The 26,268-nt window shown below is 48.7% G+C and overlaps 1 protein-coding gene across 5 annotated transcripts in view; it reads right to left on the bottom strand.

Moving 5' to 3' along the window:
• The window catches only part of CAMTA1 (calmodulin binding transcription activator 1), a 249,247-nt gene that overhangs the window by 62,377 nt on the left and 160,602 nt on the right, over nucleotides 1–26,268 (bottom strand). For all 5 annotated transcript variants that reach the window (XM_087915178.1, XM_087915177.1, XM_087915180.1 and 2 more), the window contains one exon: nucleotides 6,360–6,431. In XM_087915178.1, the coding sequence (XP_087771304.1) occupies nucleotides 6,360–6,431 (72 nt within the window). The remainder of the gene's footprint in view (nucleotides 1–6,359; nucleotides 6,432–26,268) is intronic.

Genomic DNA, 26,268 nt, shown 5'->3' with positions numbered 1-26,268 from the left:
TTCTAAGGTCCTAGGATTCTATCAGAAAGCGACAGTTCCTCTTCCCTGGCCCGAAATCAGGAATTGGACTGTTTCTATCTATTTTTTGCTGCTGCTTCAGAGAAAAGAAAGCAGCAATTTTGTTCCCCTTCTTTCTTTTCAAGCAGGAAAAGGACATTTGAGAAGAAGCAAACACAATTTGTTGTGCTCAATCGTCCCGGGGGACTCTCTCCAGCAGCAGAAGAAGCAAAAAAAGAAAAGAAAAAAAAAACCCAATTGAAAGAGCAAATTCTCCCTAAAAAGGTTGACTTTGTTCTCCTGGGGGGGGGGGTGTTCTCGGAGGGGGGCACCCATAGAGTCAACCTCGGAAAGCGACTCGGCTCCAGAGAACCACGGCAGCCTCTGGGGACTTTCCCGGCAAGTATTTTTTTTGGGGGGTGGGAAAACTTTGGTGGATCTAATAAAGGCGCCGCCTGGTTCGGAGAACAGAGGAGGCCGGGGGGGGGGGAGGGGTTGGGGGGGGCTGCGGTGTTTGGACAAGGGAGGTCATGCAGAAGGGGCACACGAGAACGAACAGCTGTCCGGTCTCTCGTTGAAAACCTCCAGTGATGAGCTCTCCTTCCTTCCTTCCTCCCTTCTTTCTTTTCTTCCCCTCCCGCTTCCTTCCCTTCCTTTGTGCCCCCCTACCATCCATCCTGCCTTCTTTCCTGCTTTCCCCTTCCTTCCTTCCATCCATCCATCTTTCCTTTCTCCTTCCTTCCTTCCATCTTTCTGTCCTTCCTTCCTTCCTTCCTTCCTTCCTTCCTTCCTCCCTTCCATCCATCTTTCTTCCTTCCTTCCTTCCTTCCTTCCTTCCTTCCTTCCATCTTTCTGTCCTTCGTTCCATCTTTCTGTCCTTCCTTCCTTCCTTCCTTCTTCCTTCCTTCCTTCCTGCTCCTCCTCTTCTTTTCCTTCCTTCCTTCCTTCCTCCCTCTTCCATCTTTCTGTCCTTCCTTCCATCTTTCTGTCCTTCCTTCCTTCCTTCCTTCCTTCCTTCCTTCCTTCCTTCCTTCCTTCCTTCTAACCTGCTCCCTCCCTCCTTTCTTTCATAACTTACTTCCTCCCTTCCTCCTTTCCTTCCCTCCCTCTTCCTTCATTATTTCCTTCCTTCCTTCCTTCCTTCCTTCCATCCATCCATCCATCCATCCATCCATCCATCCATCCATCCAAATACTGACAGTTACAGATGACGTTCTATCTAGATGACACCAAGATTGCCAATAACCTCCTTCGTCTTGTCAACCAGGGCAGGGCAGCCTTCGAGACCTTTGACCCCAGACTTGCCCAAAAGGGGGTCCCCAAATTTCTGCCCCCCCCGCTCCGCCCCCCCAAAACTGGCATTTTCCTCCAGTGCCTCACCGCAGCTGCGTTTCATCCTGACGCCGATATAAAAATGAGCCGCATTAAAATGTCATGATCACCCTGTATTAATTATGCGCCTAATGAATAATTAGCCACGGACACGTCTGACATGTTTGGGTTGCTCATTTGCATCTCTTTTTTTTTTCAAAATAAAGATAAAAATAATAATTCCCAGGGAAAAAGCCTGCCTCCCTCGCGGGAAGAGGAAGATGGGGAGAGATTTGGGTGCAGGACACCCTTCCTTGGAAAGACGGGGGGCTTTGCTTGGCAAAGACCTGGGCTGACAGCCTTCCACCATTGGGGGCACCCCAAAGAAGAGGAGGGGGTCAACTTGTTTTCCAAAGGCCCAGAAGGCAGGAGAAGCAGCCACGGATGGAAACCAATCCAAGACAAAAGCAACCTGGAATGAAGGAGAACCAGTGGAACTCCCTGCCACCAGAAGTTGTGGGTTGCTCCATCAATGGAGGCTTTTAAGAAGAGACTGGACAGCCACCTGCCTGAAATGGGCTGGGGTCCCCTGCTTGAGCAGGGGGCTGGACTAGAGGACCTCCAGGGACCCTTCCAGCTCGATTCTGATGGATTGATTCTGGGGTCTCCTGCTTGAGCAGGGGGCTGGACTAGAGGACCTCCGAGGGCCCCTTCCAGCTTGATTCTGATTGATTGATTCTGGGGTCTCCTGCTTGAGCGGGGGGCTGGACTAGAGGACCTCCGAGGGCCCCTTCCAGCTCGATTCTGATTGATTGATTCTGGGGTCCCCTGCTTGAGCGGGGGGCTGGACTAGAGGACCTCCGAGGGCCCCTTCCAGCTCTTGTTATTCTGAAATCCCAGGCCAATTCCTCCACGGAACGGCTTCCCTCCAGAGGCTGTGAGTGTTGTGCAACCTTGGAGGCTTTTAAGAAGAGTTTGGAGCGACTGTTTGTCAGGAATGGCTTTTAGCAGGGGGTGGACTAGAGGACCTCCGAGGCCCCTCGCCCTCCTGTCAAATTCCTTCGGAGGTGCCCGGGGAGAGGCTGTGACAAGGAAGAGCGGGAGTCTGGGTGTCAATTCTTTAGCCGCCGTTGCTGTGACGACGGGGAGTGTCTCTCTCTCTTCTCTCTCTCTCAATATATATATATATATTTATTGCTTTACCTGGGCAAACCGTCTCCCTGCCGGCTTCAAACCACGATTTGATGTGCTGGGCAAACAATGAGACCCCCTCTCTTTTGGGGGAGGGGGGAGGGAAGAAATAGAGGGTGGGAGAGCGATTCAGCTCACCGGGGGCCACAACAGAAGCCGACACCTGGGCAGAACGCAGGTGCGCAGACACGGCTGGAGAACCTGCCCGGGGAAGGGGGGGGGGAAAGGAGAGGAGCCATAGGGCTGAAAGGGACCTCGGAGGTCTTCTAGTCCAACCCCCTGGCTCAGGCAGGAAATCCTGCACCGTTCTGGACCAAATGGCTCTCTAACGTCTTCCTGAAAACCTCCAGGGTTGGAGCATTCCCACTTTCTGGTGGCAAGCGGTTCCGCGGGTTAACCGTTCTCCCTGTTGGGGAAATGAGTTCCAGGTTGCAGCCCCCCCCCCTCAAATATTGCAAAACCGCCCTGTTTTATATTTTACTTTGCATTCCAGCATTGCAACCCCAGGCTGGTTTCATTTTTCTGTAGCTTCCTGGCTGGCGATCTGTGCCAGGTGTGTGTGTGTGTGTGTGTGTGTTTGTGAGTCTGAGGAACACAAAGAGAGGGGACCCTCCCCAGGAACCCGATAAGGCTGCAGTGTTGGACACTCTTTGCAAAGGCTCCAGGATCCAAGATGTTTAATTTAGGGTGTAAGGGGGAGGGGGCAGGCAGAGAACCGAGACGCCGCTGCTCGCCTGTGAGAAGCCTGCCATCCCATAATTTCTCTCCGCCGCAATTGCTTTTCCGCTTTGTTTTCCCCGGGAACTGCAGGTGGTTACCTGGGAGCCAAAGGCAGCCTTATACACCTGCAGAATGTGAAATTGGGGTGGTGGGGGCCTTCCCCAGCCTTTTCTGGGGAAAAAAAAAAAGAGAGAGAGAGATTTCCCCGTTTCTCAGATAAAGACTGAAGGTCAAGAGAAGCGGGAGGGAAGGAAAGACAAAGGAAGGGGTCTCGGACTGGACATTGATGGACAGGCTCCGGGGAACAGGCTAGGTCCCCTTCCCTGGGCAGGAGGTCGGACTGGATGACCTCTGGGGTTCCCTTCCAGCCCTACGGTTCTAGGGGAGGCTTTCTCCAGGGCTGCGTGGAATGGGCTGTTCCAGCTGATGGCACCCCCCCCCCCACCCGCCCGCCCGTCCCCGCCTGGCTGCTGGTCAGCCTTTTCTCACGCCCAATTAGGGGAGGATGCTGAGGACACACGGATGGTGTTACTTAGTGGGGTCACGAAACGTCTGCAAGGAAACCGCCCGGCGCAGAGAGCACCGAGGACCCCACAGTCGTCTTCCTCCTCCTCCCCACTCCTAAAAACCAGTATCCCTCCTGGCACCGATAATGTTCCCCCAGTTAGCTCTCCATCCCAAGGTCCCTCTCGCAATTACTTCTGTTGGGCCAAGTTTGACTTAATGTACATTTGGGCTTCATTCTTTTTTTCCCCCCTTGCCTAAGGGTGAAACCTGGTTTGATTAGAGACCCCCCACCCTTCCGATGTTTTACTGAGGGTCAAAGGTGTCCTTGGTTCCCCTCGGCCCTTCAGGGCTTCCTTGCCACATTCCTGGCGCGTTTCGGTTGCGCACTGAAACCAAGACAGCACAACAGGCGAGGCTGCACCCAAGGAAGTGAGGTTGGTGGCGCCACCCTTTGCACAGATAGTGCAGATTTTTTTTTCTTGCCATTATCTTCTGTGTGTGTGTGTGTGTCTGTGTGTGTGTGTTGCAGGGAGAGACCTAAAGAGAATATTAATTTTTTAAAAATAAAATAAAATAAAATAAAATAAAGAAACTTCGACCGCGTGTTGTGAAGGACACTCTTCCTTTGAAAACATTATCCTTGCGCTTAAATTGTTTCCCGGGCCTTTTGAAAACGCGACTGCCTGAAGATCAGAAGGAGGCTGATCACAGCCTGGTGGGAACTCAAGTCTCAAGGGGACTTTGAGGGCATCTAGACCAGCCCTCCCCCAGCTCGGAGCAGGAATCTACACTAAAGCAAAACATGTGGGGCCAAGATTGCTGGAGAGGAATTCCCTTTAACCTCCATAAATAAATTCCCTTTAAACTCCATCGTTCTGAGCCACACCCTTTCCCAACAAATCAAACACAATCCAAAGGGAACAGAAACCTTGTAATGCTTTTACAAAATAATTAGTTGTGATGAGCACAAGCCTTGCCAAACTGCGCGAGACTTGCCAAAAGACAACAGACAAGAAATAATTTGCAACATAAGAATCTTCAAACTCAGGATACTGGAATGTCCACGAGGCTGAGTTTCAAAACGTTTTTGCTTCCTGCAAAGGAAGTCCGATTCACAGCTGGCTTTTATCTTCTTAAAGGAGGGGCCATTATCTTGCAGCCTTACTCCTGAGGCGACCGTGCTGTTGTAGCTGCTCTTTCCTCCGAGCAATCCTGCGCGCACGCACACTTGGCACAGGCTTCTCGGGAACCTCCTCATCGCTGCTGCCAGCCCCCACAATCTCTGAAGGCAGCAGTCCACTCCCTAATGGTCCTGGCCTCTCATCTGAGTCCTCCCTCTCCTCAGCCGTCCATTACCTGCTGCCGGCTAACCACAACACCCACCTCCAAGTCTCACCAATCCGGAAGGGTCTTTTTTTTTACTAGAAGATGGTCTCTGCAGGCCTTGGTGGAGGAAAAGCTACTTAAAGGTAAAGATAACGGTTCCCCTCGTCGCACATCTGTGCTAGCTCTACGGGGTGGTGTTCATCTCTGTGACAAAGCTGAAGAACCAGCGCTGTCTGTGGTCATGTGGCCGGCAGGACTAAACGCCTTCGAAGGCGCATGGAGGAACGCTGCTCCCTTCCCACCAAAGGTGGTGCCTATTTTTCTACTTGCGTGTCTTTTTCCGGCTTTCGAACTGCTAGGTCAGCAGAACCTGGGACAAGTCACCGGAGCTCACTCCCTTACGCGGCGCTGGGGATTCGAACTGCCGAATGGCCGACCTTTCTTTCTTTCTTTTTTTAATAAAACTACTTTATTAAACAAACGTATGCAAATACAATAAAAACAAGCATTCCACTTGTCGCAACTTAGGCCAAACAATGTTCCCTCAATCCGACATCTCTCAAATTGTGTAGAATACTCTTTCACGGTTATTCCTTTTTGGCATACAACGCAAAGTTTCATCTAATTATATATTACCTATAATTAGATTATATATAATTATAATTGTTACATAATTGCATATAGTGTTAATAACTTCCATCCTACCTTATTAGTTTCGTTGTTTTCATGTCTACCTTCCAGCCAATTGTACCAGTAATTCCAAATCTCATAATATTCATAATAAATATCCTCTTTGTTTTTAAGTCCCAATGGTAGCCTGTCAATTTCGGTGCCTTCCAAAACCTTTCTGATTGACAAGCTCAGCTCAGTCTTAGCCACGTGGCCACCGCGGCCCTAAAAAAAATCTACTCAGTCAGCAACAAACCCTTGCAAGTCTCCCCGTGGCAGCGAAAATATGTAAGTCACTACTCGGCGTAGTAAGGCAAGACAAGCAAGTTCTCAAAAACAGCTGATTTTTTGGGTGGGTGTGTGGGAACTAAAATACAAATACAGCAATTTTTTTTGCTGTATTTTCCACCTTTTCTTTCAACATGCGAACAAACTCAAACACCGTCAGTTGAAATCCAAGAATTAAAGCGCAATAAAATCACAGAAACGGCAGCAAACTTTTCAACCGAGGGCAGAGAAACGACGCAAGGGGAAAAAAAAACCACACACAGAGAGAGATTTTTTGGGGGGAGGGGGGGGAAAACGACAGCAGGTCCAATCCGTCCACCTGATAAACGGGCACCTGGCACCTGTCTTACCTGAAGCAGCCAATAGCACCTTCGGTGGAATGTGGGGATGATTGACGAGTGGACGTAACAGCCGTAGAGACACTAGAGAGAAGGAGAAAACAGGAGGAGAGGATCAGCACGTGAGGAGGACGAGTAAAACATGGGAGAAGAATCACCTGCCAGTCGAGAGCTCTTGGTCAAATCTTACCCAAAGCCAGGCGTTCGCTCCATAGGCCCCTCTGCTAAAGTTGAAAGTTGGTTAGTGAGCAAAAAAGAGTCAGGAAAGAGCTTGTAGAAGCTACCTGGTTATGGGGTGCCATAAAAGCAAATTATTTACTACGACTGTATTCCTATTCTTCTTCTCATCCTTCCTCGTACCAAACTCTCCCCGCTTAGGACTATAACCCTGTTTCTTGAGTCTTTACAATTGATGTTGCTTCTAGTTGTTTTCCTAGTATGATTCGATTGCTTATTAGTAACCTACGACTATCACTACGTGTTGTATCTTATGATTCTTGACGAACGTATTTTATTTATTTTTTATGTACATTGAGAGCTTATGCACCAAAGACAAATTCCTTGTGTGTCCAATCACACTTGGCCAGTAAAGAATTCTGTTCTGTTGTTCTATTCGGTATTCTACTCTCTTCTCTTCTCTTCTCTTCTCTTCTCTTCTCTTCTCTTCTCTTCTCTTCTCTTCACTTCACTTCACTTCACTTCACTTCACTTCACTTCCCTCTTCTCTATTCTATCCTATCCTGCATTCTATTCTATTCTATTCTATTCTATTCTATTCTATTCTATTCTATTCTATTCTATTCTATTCTATTCTATTCTATTCTTATTCTTATTCCATTCCATTCTATTCTAACAAGCCAGTGATGGAATGGGTGACACCCATGACATCCCTGGAAGGCAAAAAGTTCACAAAGCTTGAAATCGCTGCAGTCAAACGAAGAAACATAGGGTTGGAAGGGACCTCGGAGGTCTTCTAGTCCAACCCCCTGCTCAAGCACCATTGCAGACATGCCCAGTTCCCTTTTGAAAACCTGCCGTGATGGAGCAAGCACAGAGAGAGAGACTATCTCAAGGATTGAAAAACCAGAATTGGGATGGTTGCAAGACCCCCAGCCCACCCCGCCCACCCCAGTCTGAAAACCTAGTTAGTATTCGGGGAGTCGGAGCCGCCGATTAAAACCCAGCTTGTCTCCTAAGAGCAAAGAGTGACTCACTCTGGAATGAATTTCAGGCTAAAAGGGGTTTTGAGTCAGCCAAATCCAGCACCGGGAATCGAGAGCCAGCCACGGTGGGGTCAAGGAGAAGGGGCTTAGTCCTTGTTTTCATTAAACGAGGACTCCCCAATTCCCGCAAACCGTTCGTCCTGCATTTTATCCTCCTATAATCCTCTTTATTGCTCTTCTCTGCCCCGAGTGTCCAGGGTCTCCACCAAGGAAGACCTCCCCAGCTCTGGATTTCTCCTGTCTTGCCTCTTCTTGGGTCGCCTCTCATCTCATGTGCTGAGCCAGGAGGGAGATTCCCCCCCATACCCCCACACCCACCCAGCCAAGCTGACATGTCATGAGGAAATTAAGGCCTCTCTCTGCTTCTTCAGCGTTTCCTGGCACCGGTCCCCGCTTAGCATAATTTAATATTTCAATTGGCTTTCTCTTTGGGGTTGTTTTCTCATCTCCCGAAGGAGCAAAGCGGCCTGATTCCGCGGAGAAATGTCGGCTCCTGGAAACCGGATCTCATGATGGTCAGGAGTTTTTCTCTCGCGAGAATCTCGCCGGTGGGAGATGTTACCTGCTGGGCAGGGTCTGAAAAATGACCCTGGATAGAACCCAATAAAGTCACCTTTGCATGGAAGCCTCTGCAGTCTTGAACTGCTTATGCCAGGAACTTTGGGCAGATCAAAGAATCGCCCGGGACAAGAAAGTGGAAAGACGAATAATGGAAGGTGCTGAAGCGAGTAAGCTGGCATTTGAAATTAAGAGAACCAGAAGACAAACAATATTAAAAGATGTGGGATTTATTTTATCAGCGGTTAGATAAAAAAAAAATATGGACCTGAAATATTTTAGATAATTTGATAATACAAGGATAATAGAACTATAGAGAATACAACATAAGGATGTATTATTATTGGGTGGATTTATGATGAGGTAAGGAATGTTATCATATAAATAATTATATTGCTGTTGTAACTTTGGTCACTGAGCAAAGCGTCGTAAACCGAGGGCTACCTGTATTCCCAAGGGGACACAACCATTTCACTTTTCTTGGAGGTCACCTTGAGTTGCGGGCCCAGTTGGGGCACCACACTTGGAAGTCTCTAAAGAAGAGATGATACGGCTCCAACCTGACTGGGTTGGAAAAGAGATGATGGAAACCGTTGGCAAGAAGGATGTAGGAACAAGGGATTTTGCTCCCTCCTGTAGCTTTGGGGCTTTATTTAAATAGTTTTGTTCCTTGCTGGGAAGTTTAAATTGGCGTTGCTGTTATGTAAGGGCTTAGAGGCTGGAGAAGGATTAGAAGGAAGGAAGGAAAGGAAAGGAAGGAAAGGAAGGAAAGGAAGGAAAGGAAGGAAGGAAAGGAAGGAAGGAAGGAAGGAAGGAAGGAAGGAAGGAAGGAAGGAAGGAAGGAAGGAAGGAAGGAAGGAAGGAAGGAAAGAGAGAGTGCACTTTGTTAAGAGTTCCTTCGAATGAATTCTTGCTTTAAAAGGAGCTTGAAGGGAGAAAGAGGGGGTGGGGATCAGGGGGCTTCATTAGCTTGCTTTTTTTTCTAATTGAAAACATTCTCTCTCCCCTTAGAGACACACACACACACACACACACACACTAACCGCCACGCACAACAGGAAGCCCTGGTGTATCCGTGGCTCTGTTAATGCGAGGCTGGGCCGGGCGCCAAGCCTTTAAGTGGAATCGAATTCCGAAAAAAGAGCTTTAATCAGCACTTTTTTATGGACGGAGTTACTCGCCTCCTTCCAAGGTTAATTCTGAGCAGGCGGAATTAATGGGCCGGACAGAGACGGGGTGGGGTCTCTCCCCCACCCACCCAGCCCCCCACCCACGACCCTCCAGGGCTTCCCTCCCCCTTGACAAAACGTCCCGGGAGGGGGGTTGTGGGAGCCGAGAGGAGTCGGAAGGGGCCTCAGAGGTCTTCTAGTCCAACCCCAGGGGTCAAGGAAGAGGGGGGGGGGGCGTCACTTCCTAAGGGGAACCTTTGCCCCGTTTTAGTCGCACACACCGGTTGTTGTGAAGGGAATCCAGATTCTGCCCTGGAGGTTGATTGTCAGGAGGTTGTACAAGGGGATTGTGTGAGCCCTTTCTCTCTTCCTCCTTCCTTCCTTCCTTCCTTCCTTCCTTCCTTCCTTCCTTCCATCCATCCATCCATCCATCCATCCATCTTTCTTTCTCCTTTTCCTTCCTCCCTCCCTCCTTCCCTTCCTTTTCATCTCTCCTTCTTTCTCTCCTTCTCCTTCCTCCCTCTCTTCCTTCCCTCTCTTCCCTTCCTCTTCTATAAAATACAGCCCAGCTGGCAAGAGGGATGAAAGGTCGTCCTTAAAGTCAGGCGAACCTTGCAGATTGCAAAGAAACGTTGGGCGGCCTGGCACCGAAAATCCTGTCTTTTCTGGGATCAATTCCTGAGAGCCTTGGGGGGGGGGCGTTTCACAAGCCCCCCCCCTCCCCCAACTCCTTCGAAGGCCAGGCGTGACCCCTATCCCTGTGGGTGGGCAGGGCCCGCCCTCGGCCACTAGATGGCACCAGAGGACCACTTTTTCCGTTCTGCCCCCCCCCTTTAATGGAAAGGAAATAAAAGAAAAAAATTAAATGACCAGCTTTTCCCTTCCCGCCAGCAAGATTGTCTGAGTTTGCAGATATTCATTTCAAAAATAATTTTATACGCGCACAGACATACACACACACACACACACGCGCTGTATAATTGTTTAAAATGAATGAACGTGTGTATCCCGTATGTATGTATGTATGTATGTATGTATGTATACACACACACACACACACACACAGAGTATATGTATATAGGCAGACGAACACAATACAGACAAACGCAATACAGAAGCCTGATGATGGCAGATGAGATTCTGCCGAAACGTTGCTACAACTTTAAAAGCACAACTATAATGACGAGGGGAAAACACCCGAACAAAGCTGAATACCACACACACACACACATATATATATGTATATACACACACAAATAGAATGGAATGGAATGGAATAGAATAGAACAGAACAAAACAGAACAGAACAGAATAGAATAGTTAAGAATAGAATAGAATATATAATATAATATAATATAATATAATATAATATAATATAATATAATATAATATAATATAATATAATATAATATAATTAATATAGAATAGAACAGAATACAGAATAGAATTAGAATAGAATAAATAGAATAGAACAGAATAGAATAGAATTAAAATAGAAGAGAAAAAAGAAGAGAACAGAATGGAATTCTTTATTGGCCAAGTGTGATTGGACACACAAATATATATATGTGCATACACAGGCAATCCACGTCTTATGACCACAATTGAGCGCCAGACTACCATTGCTAAATGAGACAAGGGTTAAGCAAGTTTTACCCCGTTTTATGGCCTTGGCGGCCACCGTCGTTAAGGTCACCAAAGTGGGGAGGGGATCGCGAGGACAGGGCAGCTGCTTAGCGCGGAAACGTTGGGCTCCGTTTCAGTCACAAATTGAAGACTGCCTGCAATCCGCATTCTTGGAAACAGGGGGGTGTGAGGGGGAGAGGGGTTTGCAGTGGGGCTGATTTGAAAAAGAACGCAGCCCCCTCCCCCTCTCTCTAATGAAACCCCTTGGGGGAAAGTGAAAAAGGAAAGAGAAGAAGTCAGGCCCCGCAGTTGGGCCAGCTAAAAAAATCTACAACTCCCCGCTGGATTGCGCCGGTGAGAGGGAGAAATATATATTTAAATAAAATCTATTTTTTCCCTCCCTTCAAAACCCGTCTAGGTTTCTCCCCTTATCGTATGCAATTCCCCAATTCCCCAAATAAGAAGCTAAATCAATCTGAAGAGAGAACAAATCACTTAAAAAAAAAACCTCCGCTCTGAAAAGTTTAGATATGAGGCAGGGGATAAATTATATGGGGGGGCCACCCGCCCGTCCACCTTACAGCTTGGAGCAGGTGACCTTCTTGGGGGTCTTTGGAAGAAGAGGAGGAGGAGGAGGAGGAGGAGGAGGATTTTAAGGAGAGCCTGGGCAGCCGTGGATCCAGACTAGGGTAGGGTCTCCTGCATGCGCCGGGTCAGACTAGAAGCCCTCCAAGGCCCCTTCCCGTCCCGCTTGGTTATTCTGACCTTCCCAAGGACGCTTCTCTTTTTGGTCCCCAGGAAAGAAAAAAGAAAAAAAAACCACCCTGAGTTGAAAACGAAAGAGGAACAACCGGGCATCGTTTTATTGCCAGAGAACGGGTCAGTGCCAGGGCGGCTCTGCCAAGTTCTGCCAGCCAGAGGACGGACGGGGACACGGACACACACGCCAACTTCCCCGGCGTTTAATCCCAGGAGAATATCCTTCTAAAACCGAAAGGGACGCTGTCAAATGTCCCCCCCCCCCCCCAGACAAACCAAGGTCGAAGCATGAGCGAAACCTTGCCCGGGTGAGGGGGGGGGCAGGATAAGCGGCTCCCGGTAAACTCCAGCCCTGCGCCCGCTGCCAAAACCGAGAGGGTTTCGCTGCCAAAAACGCTGCCCTCGCCATCCCAGGGACGGTGAAGAAGGGACTGCCCCTCCAGATGCCTCAGAGATGTCCAGCTGTTGACCCAAACAGGAGAACCGCAGAAGCACAAGGCTGGAAGGGGCCTGGGAGGTCTTCTAGTCCAGCCCCCTGCTCAGGCAGGAGAGGTAGCCTAGACCATCCTGGTCAGATCTCTTCTTGAAGGCCTCCACGGAGGAGGCCCCCACAGCTTCTGGAGGGAAGCCCTCCCACTGATCTGGGATTACAGAGTTGCAGAGTCAAAAGGGACCTTGGAGGTCCTCTAGTCCAGCCCCCAGTTTGAAGGGGAGAGCCTACTCCGGCATACCAGTCCAATGGCCGCCTGGCCTTCTCAAAGACCAGCAGGGATGGAGCACCCAGAGGGAAACCTCTCCCTTGTTCTCACTGTCAAGACTTTCCTCCTAGGTCGGCTCTCTCCTTGACATTGGGACCTCTTGAGGCGATCCAGATTTCCCCCTTGGTGGAGATAAAGGGGTTCAGGCCAGACCCCCTCCCACTTGGACAATGGCCATCTTTGTTGGCAGCCGCCACCCAACCGGACTCCAGATCCCAAAGCCCAACAAGCCCAGGTGTCGGTCACTCTGTTCACCTGGCAAAAAGAGAGCTGGGTGTTTATTCACTGAACTTCAGCAAACGCCACCAAGAGCGAAGAGAAAGGAGATGGACGGAAGGAGAAAAAGAAAGAAAGAGAGAGAGAGAGAGGCCAGCCGCCGCCCAGGATCTGCCTCAAATAATAATGCAGCAAGAATGATTTATTAAATTTATATGCCACCCATGTCCCGTATATCTAGCCCTCCATCTGTTCCTCGGTCTCTCCATTTACCCATCCATCCTTCCTTCTCTCCCTCCATCGCTCCATCGCTCCATGCTTCCATCCATATATACAATACATGTTGTACATACATACATACATCGATACATACATATATACATACATACTGTACATACATAAATACATACATACATATTATACATACATACTGGACATACATACATGCAGTACCTCCCTCCCTCCGTCTCTCCATCTCTCTCCACCTCTTCGCTTATCTCTCCCTCCATCTCCCCGTCTCCATCTCTCCATCCTCGGCGGAATTAAGGAAGAATTTCCTGACAGCGTGAAAACAATTAACGTGGCTGCTCCATCCAGGGAGGTTTTTAAGTCGAGGTTTGTCCAGAATGGATGAGGGTCTTCGGTTTGAACACGGGGGTTGGGCTAGAAGACCTCCAAGGTCCCTTCCAACTCGGATGTTCCGTTACTGGCGCAGTTATAGAAGAGGCCCCCAAAAGAATAAAGGGCTTTAAAAAAAACACATGCCGTGGCATGTCGGCTGCAGGAGGTACACATTTCCTTGGCTGTATTGTGCATTTGTGTGTGTGTGTGTGTGTGTGTAAAAATGTAGCCCCTGTGCAAATATGAGCAGTCAGGCTCCCTGGGCATCGGATGGTGCACGGTGGACGTGAGAAGCTGGAGGCACGGCTGGCTAACGTTGGTGTCCCTGCTTTGCACACAAAGCCTTCCCGGGGCTTCCCGGGAGGCGAATCTGCCTCTGGCCGAGCGACAAAAGGCTGCACAGGGTCTGGGCGGGATCCAAGTTGTGCTTTTTGGACCCGGCCGAAAAGGCAGCCGGTCAGCTTGAAAACCGGGGAATTTGTCGGCTCTTTCGAGATCCTTCAGCGGATCCAACCTTTTAAGACGGTGCGATTTTATCCTGTCCTTCTCTTCTCATGGGGGATTCCCAGGGCCCCATTTCTAGGCGCCTCTGTCCTTGAAGCAGCTGGTCGAGGCAGGAAACACAGATGATGCACAGAGTAACAGAGATGGAAGGGACCTCGGAGGTCTTCTAGACCAACCCGCTGGAGACCCTCACGCAAATGGCTGCCTGCGCCAGCAACATCTGAAGGCAGGCTGTCGCACTGACTCATTGAATCACAGGGCTGGGAGGGACCTCCAAATGTCATCTCGTCCAACCCCCTGCTCAAGCAGCAGACCCCGTAACATTTCTGGACAAAATGGCTGTCCAGGCTCTTCTTGAAAACCTCCAGGGATGGAGCACCCACAACTTCTGGAGGTCAGCTCTTCCTTCCTTCCTTCCTTCCTTCCTTCCTTCCTTCCATCTTTCCCTTCTTCCTTCCTTCCTTCCTTCCTTCCATCCATCTTTCCCTTCTTCCTTCCTTCCTTCCTTCCTTCCATCTTTCCCTTCTTCCTTCCTTCCTTCCTTCCATCCATCTTTCCCTTCTTCCTTCCTTCCATCCATCCTTCTGTCCTTCCTTCCATCCTTTTGTCCTTCCTTACTTCCATCTTTCTGTTCTTCCTTCCTTCCATCTTTTTGTCCTTCCTTCCTTCCTTCCTTCCTTCCTTCCTTCCTTCCTTCCTTCCTTCCTTTCTGTCCTTCCTCTCTCCCTCCATCATGTATTTCAGCTTTCTTTCTGCGAACCATAGATTCGTAGGGCTGGAAGGGACTTTGGAGGTCTTCTAGTCCAGCCCGTGCTCAAGCAGGAAACGCTTATTCCGGACAGGAGGCTTATCCAATCTCTTCTTTAAACACCTCCCAGGGATGGAGCAGCCACAGCCTCGGGTGGCAAGGAGTTCCGCTGGTACCTTGTTCTCACTCTCCAGGAAATTTCCTCCCGGACTTCTCGTTCTTCGCCCAGGGAACATTAAGGGGCAGCCATCATCCAAAGACGCCCAGGAAAATATTAATAATAACTTATCGCCTCCAGACCAATGAGGGAGAAGTGGCAGGAGCTCCAATGTTACACCGGCCTGCATTACCACCCCACCAAAAAATGTCAGTTTCGCAAGAGCCGGGCTATCGTGGAGCAGATGGTGAGCCCTGCAGGATTTGCAGGCTCAAACGACCGACACTCCTTCCAAAATCTATTTAAATACCAGATTACCCTGACTTCTGCCAGTCGAAGGGGCTGCGAGGCAGTGGCAGCTTGCTCCATTAATCAAAATTCAGTGGGAAGAGGCAACCTAAGGCTCCGGGCTGTTGCAAAAGGAGGTTTCAGGGAAGCCAGGATGGGAGGTGGGGGGCTGTCTCTGCTCCAGGACCCCCCCCCCTGCATGGGTTGGGGGGGGGGGGGCGTCCAGGGACGAGACCCAGGCTGAGGCCATCCCTCCGTTTCCCTCCCGGGCTCCTTGAGACTCCTCGATTTGCTCTGGGCCAGATCGAGGGTTAGAGAAGAGGGGAAACACCACCCAGAGGAGACCACTCCTCAGCTCCACCTGGGTGGGCTGTGGGGAAAGGGGAGGGGGGGGGATTTGCCTCGGTTTGTTTCCAGTTCGGGTGGAGAGGGAGGGAGGGAGGGAGGGAGGCTGGAGGGATGCCCTGGGGCTCCCCGAGTTTGGTGGTTTCCTTGCAGACGTTTCATGACCCATCTAGGGAACGTCATCAGTGCTAGAAAGGAAGTGGGGGGGAGGAGGAGGAGGAGGGAGGGGAAACGGATGGAGGAGAGAAAGGAATCCCCTCCACTCTCTTGGGCAAGGTGAGGTGGTGGAGAGGATCCATCCGATATTTTGGGGGGTTGCTTTTGGGTTGTTTACCCCCCTCCCCCTCCTCCTCCTCCTCCTCCTCCTCTCAACTCCAAAAGGAAAAAAGGAATTGAGAGCAAAATTTCAAAAAAAGGCCTCTCTTCTGAGCCAGTTGTCTCTGGTTGGGGGTAGAGATAAATTCTAATTAAAAAGGGAAATAATCATTAAAAGATGAATCCACGCTGAACAGTGCAATTAATCAAGCACTTTGTTAATACATATTCATATTTGTTGCTGTTTTGACTCGGGAATTGGGGGCGTGAAGGCACCGAGAGAGAGAGGGAGGAGAGAGGAGAGAGAGAGAGAGAGGGAGGGGAGAGAGAGAGAGTTGGGGTCGAAGACACAAGCAGGGACCTTCCTCCGTCTTGGGGCAGCCCCCTGGCTGGGTTATCGGTGGGGCTGGGGGAGCCGGAAGGAGAGGAGGCCACCATAAGCGGATCAAAGACGGATCCCGTCTCAGAGTAGGCAGAAATCTCTTGACGTGAGAACAATTAATCAGTGGAACCGGCTCCCCTCCAGAAGGTGTGAGGGCGCCATCACTTTCTGGAGGTTTTGGGCAGCCATTGGTCTGAAAATGGTTGAGGGTTTCCTGTTTGAGCAGGGGGGGGGAGGGTTGGACTAGATGGCCTCCGAGGTCCCTTCCAATTCTATTATTATTCGATGATCCCAGACCTCCAAGGCCCTTTGCTTCTGAGATGGATAAGATATGTGACAAATGGAGGGAGGGATGATAGATGGATGGATGATGGAAGGATGGATGGATGGATAAAAGGATGGCAATGGAGGGATGGATGATGAATGGATGGATGATGGATGGATGAATGGAGGGATGGAGATGGAGGGATGGATTATGAAAGGATGGATGACGGAAGGATGGAGGGATGGATGGATGGATGAATGGAGGGATGGAATGCCTTGTCTCCAGAAGTTGTGAAGGCTCCATCACTGAAGAAGAGACTGGACAACCATCTGACCTCTTGCCCTGGGCCAGGGGTTGAGCTAGAAGACCTCCAGGGTCCCTTCCCACCCTGACTACCCCAGATGGCCTCTTGATTCATCTTCAGAGGAAGAGGAGAGGGCCGTTCTGAAGGTGGCAAGGCCTTGAGGCCCAACGTCACGCGCTCCTGCCCCGGAAAAGCCAAGCCGGGTGGCGGCAAAGGCAGCCGGCCGAGACATTTGGAGTTTCTTTCGGCAAATTTATATCTAACGCTCCACATTCTTTGACTTTCTGCTTTCTCTCCCTTTCCGCCCCCCCTTTTTGCCACCGAGATGATGAAAACCTTCTAGTAAAATCTTCATTAAGTCCTGTCACAGCTCAGCTCCGACATTATTTTTCCTTACATTAGAATTTCCGGCTCAGGTCCTTCTTATTTTATTATTGTCAGGCTGCGAGGAAAACACTTGTTTAATTTGCAGCATCCCTATTATATGCCTTTTATAACGCTTGCAGGAAAAAAAAGGGGGAGAGAGAGAGAGAGAGAGAGAGAGAATAAATAAGAAATGGGGCTTTGAATCTCCATATCACTTTAATGTGACAAAACATTTCTTCCCCTTGAGCTCAGTGTCCTCCAACCACAGCAGATTGAAGAAGAGAATAACAGAGTCGGAAGGGACCTCGGAGGTCTTCTAGTCCAACCCCCTCTTCAGGCAGGAAACCGTAGAGCATTTCAGACAAATCACTTCTTAAAAAAAACCTCCATTATTGGAGCACCCACAACTTCTGCAGGCAGATAAGATTGATTGATTGATTGCTTTATTGATTGATTGAAATGGTCTAGGGTCTCCTGCCTTGAGCAGGGAGGGTTGGACTAGAAGACCTCCAAGGTCCCTTCGGACTCCTAGAATGTGTGTGTGTGTGTGTTCCTCTCAGAAGCTCAAAACCCAACGGTGCCTCCAAGGGGTGGACTATCTGACCTTCAGGGGTCCTTTGGAGAACTCCCACTCCCCTCTCCACTCAAAAAAGGGGCCGTGTCTTTTACGGCGGTCCCCAGCATTAAATCTTCCCCTTCCAATTAAAACAAAACAAAAAAAAACCTACCAGCTTCTCACCCGCTTTTCAGAACAAACTAAGGCTTCCTGGACAGGATTGGGGTGAGAAAGTCGCACGTTCCACCTGGGCTGGGCCGATAGCATCCACAGGTAAGTGGCCCACGCTTTCTCACCCACCCCAAACACACCTGGTGAGGGGAGGCGGGGAGGTTTAGTCTCTGGGATGAAATTCCACCCCCCCACCCACCCCAAAAAAAGGAACTTATCCAGCCGGCCTTCCTTGACATTCAATGAAGCCACCCCAAAGGTCGACGTTTTCCTTGTATTAATTTTTTTATCAAAGCTGAAAAGCTCATTTTCATGAGAGATAATAAAGGCCGTCCGGGAGAAATACGGCGGCTGGGTCGATGACAAATAGCCTGACATTGGAAGCCCTCTTCCTTGTCTTCCCTGGCTGACCTTATCTGAGATCCCGTAAATTATTGCTTTGTTTCCTCAAGAGTTGTCTGGAACAGGGTAATAGCTTCTGACACCGAGGTTGCTGAGCTAGCGGGGAAAATATATATATATTTATATATATAGGGGGGTGAAGAAAAAGCTGGGAAGAACCTCGCTGGGTCAGGTCTACTGTCTCTCCAACCAGTTGGGCGAGGAACCTCCAAGCTAGACTGGGGTGGAGGAGTTCCCTTCTGCTGAGGAACGAGGCCAGATAACAGATAACCAGAGTGGGAAGGGACCTTGTAGGTCACCTAGTCCAACCCCCCCCAAGTGGGAGAATGTCTAGGGTCTCCTGCTTGGGCAGGGGGTTGGATTGGAAGATCTCCGGAGTCCCCTAGGATTCTGAGATAGATAAGATGCATGATAGACAGAAGGACGGAGGGAGGGAGTGAAGGGAGGAAGGAAGGATCGGACGAGATGACCTACGAGGGTGGGTTGGACTAGATGATCTACAAGTTCCCTTCCGACTCTGTTAATCTGTAGAAAGAAGGAAGGAAAGGTAAAAGGAAAGGAGAATAGAAAAAGAAAGAAGGAAGGAAGGAAGACCAGAGTAAAGAGAACAGAAAAGGGAAGGAAGGAAGGGAAAAAAGAAAGAGAGCACAAGAAAAAGAAAGAGAGACAGAGAGAAGAAGGAAGAAGGAAGGAAGGAAGGAGGGAAGGAAGGAAGGAGGGAAGGAAGGAAGGAAGGGCTTCCCTCCAGAACTTGTGGGTGCTCCATCACTGGAGGTCTTCAAGAAGAGACTGGACAGCCAATTTTCCAGAATATTGTAGGGTCTCTTGCTTGAACAGGGGGTTGGACTAGAAGACCTCCGAGGTCCCTTCGAACACACTCTCTGTCTATATTTCATAAAAGACGAGTTGAGGCTGTCATACCCAATACGGCAGTTTCTGAGAACAAGAAGATTTCTGAAGTCCAGGAGGAACCCTTGTGCCACTTGACTTGAATGGAAAATAAATTATGGAGGTCAACAAGTGATGGAAGACAACAGGGCCTTGAGGCAGACAGATGGCCGTAAATCACCAGCGCCATGTATCCAGGAGCCCTGGACGTCAGCTCAAGTTTGCGCTGCCTTCAGAAAGGCGCCTGGCCCCAGGGCCGGAGAGAGAGAAACCGGGGCCTGGCCAGCACATCTTCACAAGAGGCCCAAGGAGCAGAGCAGAGGCTCCGGACTTTCTCCGCGTAATTGCTCATACAAGAGATCTGGAAGGGACCTTGGAGGCCTTATAGTCCAACCCCCTGGGCGCCTGGGCGTGGCTTAGCTCAACTGTTCTGTCCTAAAGCTGCTTGGTCCTGAAAAACTGAAAGTGAAACTCCTCCTCTGCTTGTGTTTTGCATTTGGAAGAGATTTCTTTTCAGGTGGGGAGGGGGAGTCGAACTCCTTAGCATCAGAGCGTGTTGATAATAATAATAATCAAAGGAAATACTCTAAATGCTCTGAGGGTCATTTTGAAAAATCCTTTCTTAGTGAGTCCCTAGAAGCCTAGAGGAACATACGTGTCAAATTTCAAGTTTGTAGGCTTTACGGTTCTGCAGATTTTGTGATGATGCATGAGGGGTATTGCGTAGATAGATAGATGATAGATAGATAGATAGATAGATAGATAGATAGATAGATAGATAGATAGATAGATAGATAGATAGATAGATAGATAGATAGATAGATAGATAGATAGATATTATATAGACATAGATAGATAGATATAAATAGGTAAAGATATATAGATATAGTATAGATATAGATATATAGATACAGATAGATATAGAAATGATAGATAGATAGATAGATAGATAGATATTATATAGACATAGATAGATAGATATAAATAGGTAAAGATATATAGATATAGTATAGATATAGATATATAGATACAGATAGATATAGAAATGATAGATAGATAGATAGATAGATAGATAGATAGATAGATAGATGATAGATAGATAGATAGACAGATTGATAGATAGGTAGATAGATAGATAGATAGATAGATAGATAGATAGATAGATAGATAGATAGATTATTTTTACTTTGTCAGCTTCTTCAGAAACAGGGTATGGAGTTACTTTGACGCTTTTCACGCCTGTGTTTTGCGCGTGCCAGGAATGGACGCTGGGCAGCTGGCATGGACGGTGTCCAGCAAACGCCAGCAAGCTGTGTGACTCTCTTTCTGCCCGCATTACAGTCACATTACGAGGGGAAGGCAATTACGAGCTTCTGTGCAGCAGGGGAAAGCAAATATTGTGGCCGTCCAGGCGAGCTTTCAAAACGAAACAAACCTCAATCCCCGTCCCAGATTTGAGGCACGTTGGCCCCGTAATTGGCAGGAAGGCCGCCGGGCCCTCCAGCCTGAAGTTTGGCGAGGCTCGGAACGGACGTGGGCTGGTTTGGCAAACCCGTGACAGATCGGATCTGCATGCGCAGCTGCAGTTAACACGTCTCATGTGGGTCTCCCCGCAAGATTAAGTTCCCCGATGCAGATTAATGAAAATGCGTGCAAAAAATATTTATCTCTATTAATCCCAATCAGAGGCGGGTTAGGGCGGCCAGAGAAGATTTTGCTTGGCCTTCGGGGTTCGGCTGTCCACTCCGGACATGGCCGGTCCTGTCCACTCTGCCAGAAGGGGGAGGGGGGAGAAAGTGTGATGAAGATGAAGAAGGAGGAGAGGAGGAGAAGGAGGAAAAGGAGAGGAAAAGGGGGAGGAGGGGAAGGAGGAGTGGAGAGAGGAGAAGGAGGGAGAAGGAGAGAGAAGGAGAGAGAAGGAGGAAAGGGAGAGGAAAAGAAGGAGAAGAAGGTGGAGGGAAAGGAGAAGAGGAGGAGAAGGAGAGAAGGAGGAAAAGGAGAGGAAAAGGAGGAGAGGAAGGAGGAGTGGAGAGAGGAGAAGGAGGGAGAAGGAGAGAGAAGGAGAGAGAAGGAGGAAAGGGAGAGGAAAAGAAGGAGAAGAAGGTGGAGGGGAAGGAGAAGAGGAGGAGTGGGAGAAGGAGGAGAGAAAAGGTGAGAGAAGGAAGGGAAGGAGGAAGGAGGGTTAGAAGAAGAGGGAGGAGAAAAAAGGAAAAGGAGAAACAGGAGGATGAGGAGGAGGAAGAAGGGGAAGAAGAAGAGGGAGGAAGAAGAGATAAAAGGTGAGAGAAGGAGGAGAGGGAGGGGAAGGAGGGGGAGGAGAAGGAAAAGGAGAAACAGAAGGAGGAAGGAGGGGAAGGAGGAGGGAGGAGGAGGAGAAGGAAAAGGAGAAACAGAAGGAGGAAGGAGGGGAAGGAGGAGGAGGAGGACGACAACTGTGGGATCCAGGATGCCCTTCTTCAAGGTTTAAGAAGAATTCTGTTTTGTAAGCATCACCTGTTGGTGCAGTTTCCCTCAGTGGGAAGGAGCTCCGTTATGGGTAAGGGAAACCTGGGAAGAAGGGGAGAAATTGTAAGCATTTCCTACCTCGGTGTTTCTCAAACTCGGGGCCTTGATGGCTGGGGGGGGGGGGGCAGGATTTCAACTCCCAGAATCCCACAGGCAGCCTGGCCTCTTTCCCCCCCCCAGATGTTTTTCTATAACTAAGCCAGCTGTGAATTTAAACCCTCTCTCTTTCAAAGCTTATTTCCCTGTTTTCCAATCAAGAGAAGAAGATATATGTCAACCCTCCTCAATAAAAAGGAAGAAATGCTGACGGGAAGGAAGAAAAGAAAAGAAAAAAGAAAAAGAGAGAGAAAACCAGACAAATTAAAAATAAAGAATGAAAGCCGGATTGTTTCCTGGCTGCATCTCAAAACATGCCAAAACAAACCGTCCGAGAAGCGGGAGGGTTGTTTTTTTTTGTTCTGTTCGTAAAGTTTTTATATGTCATACTGGGAATCGATGTTTTCTTGACACGCAGGGATTTTAAAACTTCAAGGCACCCCGACTCCGGGTTGCAAAATCTTTAGTGAAATACAATCAAATGACACAAAATCCATGACACTTGCCAGGCAGACCCCGGGAAGGCAGATCTTAAGACCTTTGCCGTCAGGAGCTGCCTCGGATTATAAGTTATATATATATATTTTTTTTCTACCGCAGAAAGCCAAACAGATAGATGCCTCTGAACAAACAGGCCTTCAGAAATCACATTCGAAATGCCGATAAAGACGTTTTTTTGTAGGGCAATTTTGAAGAGGTTTTTCCCCCTTCCATCCTACATAATACAGAACATAATAGAATAGAATAAGAATAATAGAATAGAGTGTAGAATAGAATAGAACAGAATTAGAATAGAATTAGGATAGGATAGAATAGGATAGGATAGGGTAGGGTAGGGTAGGGTAGGGTAGGGTAGAATAGAATAGAATAGAATAGAATAGAATAGAATAGAATAGAATAAGAATAAGAATAAGAATAAGAATAAGAATAAGAAGGAAGGAAGGATGAATGGAACAGCTTGTACCCAGAAGATGTGGGTGCCTCCATCACAGGAGGTCTTCAACAAAAAATTGGACAACCAAATTGTCTGGAATGGCATAAGGATTCCTGCCTTGGGCAGCGGGGTTAGACTAGAAGACCTCTGAGGTCCCTTCCAGCCCTATAATTCTACTTTCCAAGAGCCTCCTTAAAATACCATGGAAGAAAAAAACACACCCGCCAGCAAAATTGCCGTAACCATATCTATGGTTTTTTTAAAAGAAATTAAAAGGTTACCCCCCTCCGCCTCTTGAAAAACTGCCGCCTCCTCGCAGCCGTTAGGATGGTGGATTTTCTGGAACCTGGGCGGGGGGCCTGGGGGGGCTTCACCCACGTTGAAATATGTGGGCAGGGGGTGTTCTGAAAGCCTCCCCAGGGACCCGGCCTCATGCAAAGCCCGACAAGGTTATTTCTTCCTCCCTTCCCCATAAAACCGCAACCTTGCAACTGGCACGGAGGTCAAGTTTTAAAGCGCAGGCAGGAAATCTGGGCCAGGAGGGGGTCACTCTTAATGTCCCCTCCGACGCAAAAACGGGGACCGCGGCATAATTTGACAGGGCTACGGGAGAGTTTTATTTGCAATCCGTGTCCCGCGGTCGCTTCGAATGCGGCCTTTCCCCTTCCAGACGTCAGCTCCGAGCGCTGAAATCAGCCTAAGCTGCTCGCGTCTGCGGCTGGTCCTCCTATTCTAGCGATTCGTTTAGTGACCGTTCGAAAAGGCGACGAGATAAAACAGACTTCGGACTAGTATGGACGAGGGCAAAGGAATCGGGGCCGTTGGTCACGCTTAATGGCCGGGGTCTCCTGTGATTTGCATTTGGATGCCGAATCGCTATTCTGATTGATTGATTGATTGATTGATTGATTGAAATGGTCTCGGGTCTCCTGCTTGAGCAAGGGGTTGGACTAGAAGACCTCCAAGGCCCCTTCCTTCTCCGACAGAACCCCCCCCTTCCCCACCCACCCCACCCATTCCATGTCCTCCGTGTGCCGGGAGCTCCCTGCTCGCTTGTGCTCCAGACGAGATTCGGGAGAATGGAGATTTATCGCTCTCTGTCCGCCATAAAGGAAGGGAACATGTGCTAACAGTGTGTTCTTTGCGTCAGGCAACCGGCGAAATTGCAAAGCAACAACCCATTAAAACTACTCGAGTTTGGCTAACTGTGGATTTACTATTATTATTTCCATCGTAGGAGATACGATGTGCGCATACACACACACACCCCCGCTCGCCTTTCTCTCCACAAACAGCCACATCGGAGGAGGAGAAAAACGTGCCAGGGTCCTCCGGCGTTTTTAATTAAAATTAGGTATCAAGGCGCACCGACGCCCGGGTTTTCTGCCCGGCCACATGTTCCAACCACATGGCGCCCCCATCTGTACGCCTCTCCGGCCGCCCGGGACTACGGGAAAGGATGGGGTAGTCCTCAGCCCTGTAGGGCAGTCCTCTACTTTGTCACAGTCTTGTTTAACGACCATTTGAAAGGACTCAGCGGCACTGCAAAAGAAGGGGCTTAGGGTGGGATTTCAACCCTCCGCCACCCCGTAGATCCCAGTTCAGACGCTCAGCAATTGGACTCATATTTACGACGGGGACCTCCGGGGAGCCAGTTCCGTTTAACAGCCGTGTGGCTGGACTTAGTGACTGCAGGGATTCAAGGGCGGTAAGGAAAGTCGTAACCTGGGTGACAAAGCTCACTGAATGACTGTTTCACTGAGCGACAGCAATGTTGGGCTCAGCTGGGGGCCCCCCCGCCCTCCGTGCTGCCTGCGCACGGTGTCCTCTGCCTTCGACTTTTGAAAATACGGAGGAAAAGGGACCGAAAAGACGGCATTTGCATATAAATAATAGACATGTCAAAACATAAGATGGCCGGATTTGCTACCCTTAACTGGATTGTGCTTCACGATTTGCCGCTTAGATTCCGGAATTTCTCTCCTGGGCTCAAGGCAATTAATTGGACCAGGCTGGTGTTTACCTTAGTCAAGATGTGGGAGGAAACGTCGCCCGATGAAGGAGCCCCTCCCCAAAGCGGGACCGCAATTTTAAATTAGGGGTCCTGCAGAGGAGGGGGCTCTCTGTGAATTTAGCTGAGGAAAGGGGAGAGAGAGACAGAGACAGAGAGGAGATAGATAATGGGGACAGACAGACAGACAGACGGACGGACGGATGGATGGATGGATGGATTGACAGAGAGAGGGAGAAAGAGAGGGAGAGAAAAAGAGAGAGGGAGAAAGATAGAGAGGGAGGGGAGGGAGAAAGAGAGAGGGGAAAAGAGAGGGAGAGAAAGAGAGAGAGAAAGAGAGAGAGAGGAAAGAAGGGGAGGAGAGGGAGAGAGGAGGGGAGAGAAGACACAGAAAGAAAGAGAGAGTGAGAGAGAGAGAGAGAGAGAGAGAGAGAGACAGAGATAGAAAGAGAAAGAGTGAGAGAGAAAAGAGGGAGAGGGAAAAATGGAGAGAAAGACAGAGAGAGAGAGGAGAGAAAGAGAGAGAGAGAGAGAGAGAGAAAGAGAAAGAGTGAGAGAGAAGAGAGGGAGGGGGAAAGATGGAGAGAAAGACAGAGAGAGAGGGAGAGAGAAGAGAGAGAGAGGAGAAAGAGAGAGAAAGAGAGAGAGAGAGAGAGAGAGAAAGAGAGAGGGAGAGAGAAGAGAGAAAGCAGGAGAAAGAAAGAGAAAGAGAGAGAGAGAGTGAGTTGAAGTCCACTCGTCTTAAACGTGGAAGAGGTTCAGAAACACTTATTTCTGTGGCTCTTTAAAAGTACCAAGAATCCGCATTTTCCAGACCTCCGATCGCTGAATAGTGTATTTATTATGAACCAAAACCTAATTTCCCCTCTGTGATCCACAAAAGGAAAAAAAACCCAGAAAGATCTGCCTTCAGAGGAGGCTTTGCCTGCATCTCTGCATGAGTTCCTGACCAGGACCATCAACCCAGAGTAGAGACCCAACAGGCAGCTCCTGTGAGGCGGACAGGGACCCCCCGATCCTATGCATTTGTCTTTGCATGCTTTTTACGATACCTTAAGAAACCTGTTTGCATTTTATTGCATCACTGCAATTATCTTGGATTGTGTTAGGCAAAATCAGACATTAAACTTGCCCAGGCGGGGTTGGACTAGAGGATCTCCAAGGCCCCTTTGAACAAAATCTCTTCTCCTAGGAAGGGAGGATGGTCCCTTTTACAAAATATTGTGGGGTTTTGTTTTGTTTTGTTTGAAAAAAAATTCAAGTTCTTCCTGACCCGTTTACAATAAACTTTTTTCAAAGCTTAACAAGTTCTTTAAAATAAAATAAAAAATTAAGTTCCCACCCATCTGCGCTGGATAAATGCAACACATCCAGCCTTTTCTTTTTTTTTTAATGGCCATCTTGTAAATAAAACGCCATTCAGCATTTAGCTGTTTGGAAGAGGGAAACCTGGCAAAAAAAAACCTTTTGCAAGCGATAAATATGTTTGCCAAAACCCACAAGAATGAAAATCTGCAAATTCACTCTGCCAGCATTGGCTCTCTACAGATCCCTCGTGTGTGTGTGTGTGTGTGTGTGTGTGTAATTTTATATATAATCTTAGTTATTATAATATATATAATCTTAGTTATTATAATATATATAATCTTAGTTATTATAATATATATAATCTTAGTTATTTTGGGGTGGGTCGTTTCAAATACCGACTTCTTCTCAGCCAACACGGTCAAGATAGGATATTCGTGCGCGTTAAT

The sequence above is a fragment of the Pseudonaja textilis genome, chromosome 18 (assembly GCF_049901715.1).
Source record: "Pseudonaja textilis isolate UNSWEBS1 chromosome 18, rPseTex1.2, whole genome shotgun sequence".
NCBI classification, from domain to species: Eukaryota; Metazoa; Chordata; class Lepidosauria; order Squamata; family Elapidae; genus Pseudonaja; species Pseudonaja textilis.
This window is presented reverse-complemented; position numbering and strand designations above follow the sequence as displayed.